The 10290-nt window shown below is 37.0% G+C and overlaps 1 protein-coding gene across 1 annotated transcript; it reads right to left on the bottom strand.

Annotated features, from left to right (window-relative positions):
- Positions 1-657: 657 nt before the first annotated feature.
- LOC110039389 (50S ribosomal protein L33-like) lies at positions 658-9304 on the bottom strand. Its single transcript, XM_020744428.1, has 2 exons — positions 8906-9304; positions 658-1248 (listed from the first exon to the last, which is right to left on the bottom strand). Exon 2 carries the CDS (start codon positions 1229-1231, stop codon positions 1049-1051), a length of 183 nt encoding a protein of 60 aa, XP_020600087.1. The 5' UTR covers positions 1232-1248; positions 8906-9304; the 3' UTR covers positions 658-1048.
- Positions 9305-10290: the final 986 nt, after the last annotated feature.

Genomic DNA, 10290 nt, shown 5'->3' with positions numbered 1-10290 from the left:
ATGAGCTCAAATGACAATTAAATTAAAACAATTTTAATCTCAACCGGTCTCCTCAGCCCACATTGTTCTAAGGGTCCGTTTGGAACAGTTTGTGCGTTTCAGGATAAGCTGCTTATCCTGAGACGCGGGCCCCCGGGCCGGCGGGGGGGGGGCCCCCGACGCGGCCCGCGGGCCGGCCGAGGGGTCGACCCGCGGATTGCGTTTAGTGTAAAAACCCAAACACAGTTTCGAATAAGCTGGCAAAACACGCGAACCAAACGGTACGGTGACATTTTAAAAACGCCGCCCGCACTTATAAGCTACCCCAAATAGACCCTAAGTTCCAACTTCTAAGATGCGATATACCGCTCCCAACATCTCAAATAAATATCATTATATTTAATTAATCAATGTTAAAAATAATTACAGGTGAAACCCCCAAATCTTTCATATCGTATTAAAAATATGGCAATTTTAACTCTTTAAAAAAACAAAAATCCATTTTTTCATACATGTAAATTTACATGAACGTAAAAATCAAAATTTGGATGATAGACATGTAAATGCATAAGAATTGAGTGGTATGTATGTAATTTTTCCTTTTAAAAAAGAAAATCCTCTTAAAACAATCATGAACTAACTTCTACAAATGTGGCGCCATCAACACAATACATCCAACAACTCATTCACAATCATCAAACACAACTTCAATTATATAATAAAGTTTAGGATGCAAAATATAAGCTTATAGAATAGCAGTACATCTCTTCAATTGACAAAACAGAAGTACAAAGGGGCATTTACATACATACCCACCCAATTCCTATGTAATTACATATCTAAGCTAAACTCTACTTACATTAACGCTACCGCCATTTTAAAATTTTAAAATGTGAAATAAACCTTTTCATGCATAAAGAAGATGGCATATAATTCAAATTTAGGTGCTAGATTTGTAAATACATAAAAATCGGGTGGCACGTAAGTAAATCTTACAATTATAAAATAGTTTACTAGCAGAACATCAAGACTAACAAAAACATATAGTAAAATACCAGCAGCATGCCATTTATTTCATCTTCGCCTCAGTGAAAAGCACATGGCGATTAACTCTGGGATCATACTTACGAAACTCGAGTTTCTCAGTGATTCTCCTTGGGTTCTTGCGTTTTACGTAGAAGAAACCAGTCCCGGCGGCCGAAACCAGCCTGATGAAGATTGAACCGGCCTTTCTAGCTCCCTCTTTCCCCATCGCATTCGATCAAGCACCTGGAGAGTACAGTTTCAACAATCAAACAGAGCTCTAATGGATTCACATTTCAGGAATTATTAAAAATAATCTTCTGCTATTTTCGGTTGAGTGAAATGGTAGATTGTTTGATTAAATTATGTTAGGACTGTTTTCTGAATGTGTTCGAGAGATCAAAATGAACATTATTAGGAAATTCACACAGTGATAATATCTCAACTTTAATAAATATTTAAAAGGGGCATTTACATACAAACCACCTAATTCTGATGTATTTAAGTATCTCCTACGTAAAGTTTGCATTTTTATATTTATACCATCCACTTCATTCATATCACAAAATAGTGAAAAAATTAAAACTCAAAATAATCAAAGTCCATACATTTGGTATATCTTTTCATCACCAGAAAAAATTTGTTGCGATCAATAAAGTCATTAGAATTAAAATTAACAGTGAATAAGCAACGACAATAAATAGGTTTAATCTAAGAATGAGAACCAATTCTTTGGTCCAAAGATCAAAAAGAGCACGTTGTCACATTGTCCATAGCATACTTCTAATTGAGGTCAAGCATAGCCACTTGGTCTGTCCTAGGAATAGATACAATTGATAAAATTAAGGGAGATTTACATGCATACCACTCAATTCCTATGCATTTACATATCTGCCACCTAAGCCACCTAAACTTCAATTTTTATTTACCTGCATACCACCTTAACTATGTATGAAAAGGTGCCTTTTGCTTTTTAGAAGTTCAAATGGTGGTACTTTTTACGATTTGGGCGGTATAAATGTAAAAATCAAATATTATGTGTTATGTGTTAGAAATGTAAATAAGAGGGAATTGGGTGGTATGTATGTAAATACCCCAATTAAAGCAAGCCGGTGAAAGGAAGAGAAGATGTGAGCAAAAGACAAGAAATTACACAAGATGGCAAGTGGGGTAATATTTACACTTTCATAAAGTAATTTGAAGATGTAAATTTGATGGCTAAGTGGCCATTTGATGCTCAGTCATAACTGACATGATAGTAGATACTTATATGAGTACGAATCTATAAAGAAGGATAAGTGAACGATGTGGTAAAAGTCTAGCGAAAGATGAGGCTCCAGGGAATGAGGCACGAGTGAAGAGGTTATCTAATAACCGACAAAAAAACATTGGAAGGCATGAAAGGATAGTTTGTTATAGCTAGAGCAAAGAGAATGTACAAAATACACAACCAAGGCACGAGGTGTAAATCAACATAAAGATTTATTTGGATAAAGAATACAAGATGTAGGTGACATTCAATAAGAATAGTATGCCAAAGTGAAACAATAAGAATAGCGTTAGCACAAGAAGTTGGGAACATGGGGAAAGGGGCATACGTTTAAATTTGAAAACAAAGAACAATACATGAGTGAAACTCTAAAGATCTCGGGGAACTTGAGCCAAACGATAATGTCAATGATAAGGAGAAATTACAAACAAGAATGTGAGTCAAAAACATGAGGATAATGAATAATTTCCAACTTTAAAACAACGTGAGCAGGATAAAAGTAATAAAAGCAATTTTGAATCTTGGTTACACATTGTATGGATAAAAGGTTGATAGGAATTGTGGAACATACAAAACATTAGCTAGAGTTAAAAGAAAAGATAAGACAAATACTTTTATAGATATTGAAGGAATGCCGTTGGCAAGAATTATAGGTGTGCAAGGACCTCAATCATGAATTCAAAGAAAAAAATTTGACGAGGGCTTTTAAGACGACGTACATACAAATTGAATGTTTATTGTCGGAAGCATCAAATAATGTGGAAATATTCATATACATCTATTATATAAAGGCATAAAAATTAAAGAACGATCTTGTTTAACTTCATATTTTGATGAACAACAACAACAACAACAACAACGCCTTAATCCCACAACGTACATGAATCCTTTTTCTCCATTGCGTCCTATTTAGTGTCATATTTTCATTTAGTTCTAACAAATTAAGATCATTTTTTATACAATACGCCCAAGTCTTCCTAGGTCTACCTCTATCTTTCTTAACATAAGCCGAATCTAAAAAATCAACTCTCCTAATCAGATCATCAGATGGTCGACGCTTAATGTGACCAAACCATCTAAGATGATTTTCTCTAATTTCGTCCATCCCAGAAGATACAGCAACCTTATCACAGATATAATCATTTCCCATTTTGTCTTAAAGTGTAAAGCCACTCATCCACCTAATCATTCTCATCTCGGCAACACCTAACTTAGTACTATGCTTCTCTTTTAAAGGCCAACATTCAGTGCCATAGAGCATTGCAAGTATCACCACTGTTTTATAAGATTTTCCTTTCAGTCTAAGCGGTACTTTTCTATCGCACAAAAGGCCCGAAGCATTCCTCCACTTCAACCAACCAACTTGAATTCTACTATTAACATCCCTATCTATATCACCATCGCTTTGAAAAATATACCCGAGATATCTAAATCGTTCACACCTTTTAATAATTTGATCACCCAAAGTTACACTTCTGTCACTGGAGCTACTACTACTAAAATTACATTCCATGTATTTAGTTTTAGTTCTACTCAAATGAAGGCCTTTAGACTCTAATGTTGACATCCATAATTCAAGTTTTTCCTGGGTTTTTTCTCTCGTCATATCCACGAGAAGGACATCATCAGCAAAAAGCATACACCAAGGTACATCCTCCTGTAAATGTCCAATAAGACCATTCATAACTAAAGAAAAAAGATATGGGCTTAAAGTTGATCCCTGATGTAATCCAACAAAAATAGGAAAATATTTGGTCAATCCTCCTTCAGTTCGAACACAAGTAATAGCGTAAATTGTAAAATTTATAATGAAGTTTGTATTTTGTAAAATTTTGTAAAAAAATATTAATATTCTTTGTGTAAAGTTTTGTATATTTGTAATGAAGTTTTTGTAAAAGTTTGTATTTTGTAAATTTTCATATTTTTGTTAATTTGTAAATTGTAAAATTTATAATGAAGTTTGTATTTTGTAAAATTTGGTGAAAAAATATTAATATTCTTTGTGTAAAATTTTGTATGAAATTTTTTCTAGAAATTTATTCTTCAAATTTGTTTGGAATTAAGTTATTAATACAATCAGTTTTTTTTAGAAAATTTATGATTTTTTTTGTTTTAAAAAATAAATTATATTTTCTTCATTTTAGTTTAACGAGCCAATTTCAAGCCGAACACGAGCGGAAATATTTAAATCGAGCCGAACACGAGCATACTGTTCACGAGCCGATTTCGAACACGAGCTATTTCAAACGAGTCGAACACGAGCCAAACTTGAGCTCGCTCAAGCTCGGCTCCTTTTCCGCCCTACTTTGGGGTGTAGAATTTGACAGCCCTACTTCAAAGGATATCTCTTGGAACCTTATCGTAGGCTTTTTCTAAATCAATAAAAATCAAATGTAGATTCTCCTTATTATCTCTGAACTTCTCCATCAAACTTCTTAATAACTGTATAGCTTTCATAGTAGACCTGTCCGACATAAATCCAAATTGATTATGAGAAATCTTTGTAATACGTTTTACCCTATGTTCAATTATCCTCTCCCATAATATTAAAGTATAACACATCAATTTAATTCCCCTACAATTTGCACACTCTTGTGCATCCCCTTTATTATTAAAAATAGGGACCAAAATACTCTTCCTCCACTCCTCAGGCATCTTTTAGTTTTTAAAATAATATTAAAGAGTTTAGTAAGCCAAGAAACTCCTAGATCTCCTAAACATTTTCATACTTCAATTGGGATATCTTCAGGTCCTACAAACTTTCCACCCTTAGTTTTTTTTAAAGCATCAACTTTTGTTTTACTAATTCGACGGTAAAAATAAAATATTTTATTATTATTAATAATATTAAGATCACTAAGGTCGATCGTATTTTCAGAAACTTCATTAAAAAGTTTATCAAAATAACTCGTCTACCTATGTTGAATATCTTTTGATGAACGCAGCTACAATTTTTAAGTACAAGGATCGTAACTTTAAAAACACTAATTCAATATGAGAATAAGGGTCTGTTTGGCGCAGCTGCAGCTGAGAAGCTACAGCTGCGCTACCTCAGAAAACTACTGCGGGGAAGCTGGCAGCCTGTTTGATGCAGCCGTGTGAAAACAGATGTGGGGCAGCTGTTTATGGAAAAATGATCATGTTGCCCCAGTTTGTTAAAATTGTTCATAAATTTATATATTTATATATTAAATTGATTAATATATGTAAAAATATAAAAGTAATTATAATTATGGAGTAAATTTAAGTATTTAGTGAAGATAGGAAATTTAAAGAGCTTCGACAAAATGCAGGTATGCATTCCTATTTTTCAATAAGAGAATGCTACACATGGAATTTCAAGCAACCAATTGGTCATACCAATAAGCTTTAAAGCCCTCTTTCAAATATACCAAAACATGAATCTTCTGCTTCTGTTTAGTCTAATTTCCCTTTCCCTCAACCATCTTGGATGCAATTTGGTTTTAATTTGCAAGATTGGTGGCTACTAACCATTCATTCATGATTAACACTCATTAAATTTATAAAGGAGTAAAAAATCAATGATTCAATTGCATCCACAATAAAAAGCAAAAAAAATAAAAGCTCTTCAAGAAGGAAGAAGTGTTGCTATTTACAATTTTAATATGTATTAGAGAGAAGAGAGTAACTATAACAACAATAGCAACTCTTTAATTTTGAACCCTCATTTTCATAATAGAAGATTCTATTCACTGTAAGCCATCCAATTTGTCTTAAGTTTGTCATTGAACTGCATAAAACCAAACTTCTAGCTAAGCATGCCAATCTACAACAGAAAAGAGGAAATTATTATGTGAAAAGAGAAACCTCTTCGAATTGTCTTATTTTTAGATTGGGGTAAGACTGAGCTAGAAAGTTGTGCCGTGCAGTTAGGGTAGAGGAGAAAGATGCGGGGTAAAAGGTAAAAGGTCGGGATGAAAGCGGGGCTACAGTGTTATTGTAGCGGCCCGCTTTCTCTCCGCTTCGCCAAAGTTGTGCCGCATAGTTACGAACCAAACAGTAAATTTCACCAAAAAATCACGGAAAATGACCACGCCGTAGCCAAAAAGCCCTGCCAAACGAGCCCTAAGAAAAACACAAATAGAAACATCAAATGCAGAGATAGTTGGACATAGCCTGGTCAAAGAGAAGGTGCAACAACACAACCAAGATGTGAGGTATTAAGCAAAAAGAAAATAGAATAGGATAAAGAGTTTCATATGGAGTGGCACCGTTGTAAACCACTGAAGATGCACAATGATTAGGGGACATGCAATTAGAAAAGTATGTACGGATGCCAAATTGAATTAAGTAAAAAAAATGGTTCATTACTTCAATTAGTTGCGGAAACAGGGGAAGGAACAATGATGTTTGTTAACTCCTAAGCATCACATTTAAATTTGAAAACAAAAGATGATACATGAGTGAAACTTTGAAGATGGTGAGAAAGAATGCCCATATGGTAAATTTGGTCATTTTTAAAAAAATTATTATTAATTTTTTAACCAATTTGAGCCAAACACGAGCGAACAAATGTTTGTTCGTGTTCTGCTCGTTTACATTTGAAGCATAAAAATTTATTTGTGTTCGGCTCGTTGTTAAGCCTAATGAGCCGAACACGAGTTGTTGTCGAACGACGAGCCAATTTGACAGCCCTACTCTCTCTCTCTATCTCTCTCTCTCAACTTTGCACAGTTGTTCCTCCGCAAAACCCTAGCCGACAAAGAAGTCGGAAGTCAAAACGAGATCTTGCTAAAAAGGAATTGATGAGTTCATGACGTATGAGGGAATAGAGATATTGGCATGTTGAAAACCCTCAAGAAGAAAGAAGAAAGGAAGTGTAATGTGCTCTTGTAGGCAAAGTCATCAAACAAGTTTCATCATCTTTCTCCCTTTTTTGTGCTTCTATTTGCAATCCGCCAAACCATTGATTGTCCATACAGAGGTATAACGGGATTCAAGTTTCTATAGGATTTCGCATGTCCATTTGGACTATTTAGCAAGATTTATGCTAAATCAGTCCTGTAATATTCTTGGTCATAACTTATAGTTGAAGCTATAATTGGTGCCTACAGTTTTTTATTTCTTTGTTTTCTACATGCAGTGGAAGTTGTAGTGAGATTTTTGCATCTGCCTTTATTTCAATCTCTCATCTGAGATCACCTCATGGTTTCTTCTTATTTGTATTTTATGAAAAACTAACTGCGAAAATTGAAAAGGCGGTCTGATGCCATTAGTGACAAGTGTCAGGCTACAAAGATAATCGTGAATCCCTTGCTTTCCTTCAGTACAAGTTTTATTTTCTATTGTAGATTTATAATAAATTTTTTATAAGGATAATTCAACCTAAAAGGCATCTCCCGGGATCAGGTAGTTCCATAGGAGACGAGGACCCGCTCTCTTATAGTGTGGCCTCGAAATACCTTGTCTCCATGTATGAAACTAGCATTGTTGCTCAAGACCAGACGACCAACAAGGTTACTGTTATTCCTCAGAAACATGCTTCTCATTGTGTTGATTCAAGGGAAGGTGACGGAAGAGCGTCTGAATTTGAAGGGGTTCTTAATGAAGCCATGGCCCCCTGGCACGTCGTCGAACCAAAGTTCTATGTCGATCATTCTAGTGAGACTAGTTGGACCCAAGTGATCGGTCGATTGGGTCAGGGGTCGGACTAATGTGCTATGTCGACCCGGTCAGGGAGGCCGATCGAGGCAAGTTGCGAATGTAACATACTCCAACCAAGACACATGGTGTAATTTGAAGCAAACAATCATGCTCGATAACAAGTCATACTCACGTTAACGTCCTCACTTAGGCACCTAAGATTTAGCACTTGGATGTGCAGCATAGTCGCCTCCTACTTTGGCAAGGTGCATGAACTATTTCACCTCTGGGTCTTCAAAAGTGAAGCTCTCCATGACATTGTGGAATGGGCTAGCAACAAAGTTTTTTTTCGTTTCACAACTTCTCATGATTCTGTAAGTTGAGTTGAATACAAAGCTTTTCTCACTTTGTAAAATCCAAACATCCAACTCTTCCAAAGAATGTTGGGGAATGTCAAAGCAAGAGGAAATTGGGATTTCAACCCACTAGGATTTAGATCTAGGGTTCGCAACATGAAATTGCTCGGCTTTGTGTAGGACTTGGCCACACACAGGAAACTTAACCTAGGGTTTCCTCAAGGAAATCAATGGTCAATCCAAGAAAGTGTGATTGCGCTGACTAATGTGGCGGCCAACTCACCATGTGCAGGTGATCAGACCCACAACGCTTAGCCTAAACTAATCCTAGGGTTAGCTAAGTAAAAAAAATCAAAAGTGTCGAGGTTATATCATCGTGATGGTAGACCGAAGTCCCACGGTCGTGTTTCCAGATGAAGCTCAGTAGGAGAGAAGTCGATTGTGGCTCTTTACGCAGTGACGTCGCCGTCCGCTGACGGTGAGGAGCTCAGGCGAGCCTTCCCGCTGAAAAGGAGATGAAAGGCGGTAGGGTCCTTTACACAAGGAAGGAGGTTCCAGCGAGGTGGGGGCACCGCAGGTAAGGAGTCGCCGCAAAACCACGGACCAAATGAGGAAAGGGGCGGAGCCTCCTTTTGCCGTGAGGTGAAGGAAAAAAGCAGTGAACGAGATTTACCAGCGTCGCAGGAAAGAAGAGTTCGGGCGGGTCGGGCAGCCGGCGGCAGCAGGGTGCGGCGAGAACACGGACCGAAGAGGGGACGGGCGGCGTGCCCAAGGTTCCTCGTGCAAGGCAGATCCCGAGGGCCTCGGGTAGGACGCAAAAGGGAGCGCCGACGGGGGCGGTTATTCGGCGGGAGAAGCGTCGCCGTTGGGAGGAAGCCGCGAGAAAGCTCGGGATCGGGTCCTCGGGCAGAACTGGCGAAGCGGGGGAGAGACCAGCTGCTCGAGTGAAAGCCTCGGATAGGAGCTCCGGCAAGGAGGGGAGCACCAGCTGTTGAGCTCTCGCCGGCGAGCTTCGGGCGCGACAAGAGGGGCCGCGGCTGTGTCGCGAAAAAATGGGGCTAGGGCACGCGATTAAGGGAAGAAATATTACATCGCACGTTATTTTTAAGTGCGTAGCCAATCAAAACACGCCACGACATCTCGCGCGGCGGAGTAAGAAAAACGGCGCAGTAACACGGAGAATATTCCCTCTTGTGTTATTCATGTGTTATTGCGCGTTATTCATGTGTTATTGCATGTTATTCATGTGTTCTTGATGTGTTATTGTGTTATTATAACACCAAAAATATTCTCATGATACAATAACACATGAATAACACACAATAACACTTGAATAATACGGGAAATATTCCCGACAGAGAAAAAAAAGGCGCACTAACACGGAGGAATATTCTCTCCCGTGTTATTCTTGTGTTATTGTGTGTTATTAATGTGTTATTCATGTGTTATTGTGTTATTATAACATCAGGAATATTCCCAGGATACAATAACACATGAATAACACACAATAACACATGAATAACACGGGGGAGAATATTCCCCGTGTTACTGCGCCGTTTTTTTTTCTGCGTCGCGCGGGGTATCGTGGCGTGATTTCATTGGATACGCACGTTACTCTACGTGCGTAGTACTGATGTAATATTTTTTCCGATTAAGGGTCGGGGAAGAGTATTATTTTGATCGAAGATTCTTCATTTTTTATTAGAATATTTTCTGATTATGATATCAAAAAAGTATTCTGTTCTGTCTTGTCATATTTTCACTTATAAATTTTTCAAAAAATTTTAGATTATTATTGGAAATGGCTGTATTTCTAGTATTAAATATTTTCATTTTACTTCTAAGTTTCTTAATAATGCTAAGCATTTGATGTTTATTCCTCAGAGTTCTTCGGCTAACTCTTTCTATGATTATCGTCTTATTTTTCTTTGTAATACTTTTTTATAAGATTATTTCTATTTTATTGGCTAGTAGATTTAAAATTATTCTTCCTAAAATTCTTTATTCTTCGCAGACTATTTTTATTAGTGATCGTGATATTGCTAACAATAACATTTT

The sequence above is a fragment of the Phalaenopsis equestris genome, unplaced genomic scaffold (genome assembly GCF_001263595.1).
Source record: "Phalaenopsis equestris unplaced genomic scaffold, ASM126359v1 Scaffold000002, whole genome shotgun sequence".
Lineage (NCBI taxonomy): Eukaryota > Viridiplantae > Streptophyta > Magnoliopsida > Asparagales > Orchidaceae > Phalaenopsis > Phalaenopsis equestris.
The sequence above is the reverse complement of the archived record's forward strand: the minus strand, read 5'-3'. Positions and strand labels throughout refer to the sequence as shown.

Coding starts and splice junctions, on each gene's coding strand:
- LOC110039389 (XM_020744428.1), bottom strand. CDS start 1,231: ATGGGGAAAGAGGGAGCTAGAAAGGCCGGTTCAATCTTCATCAGGCTG.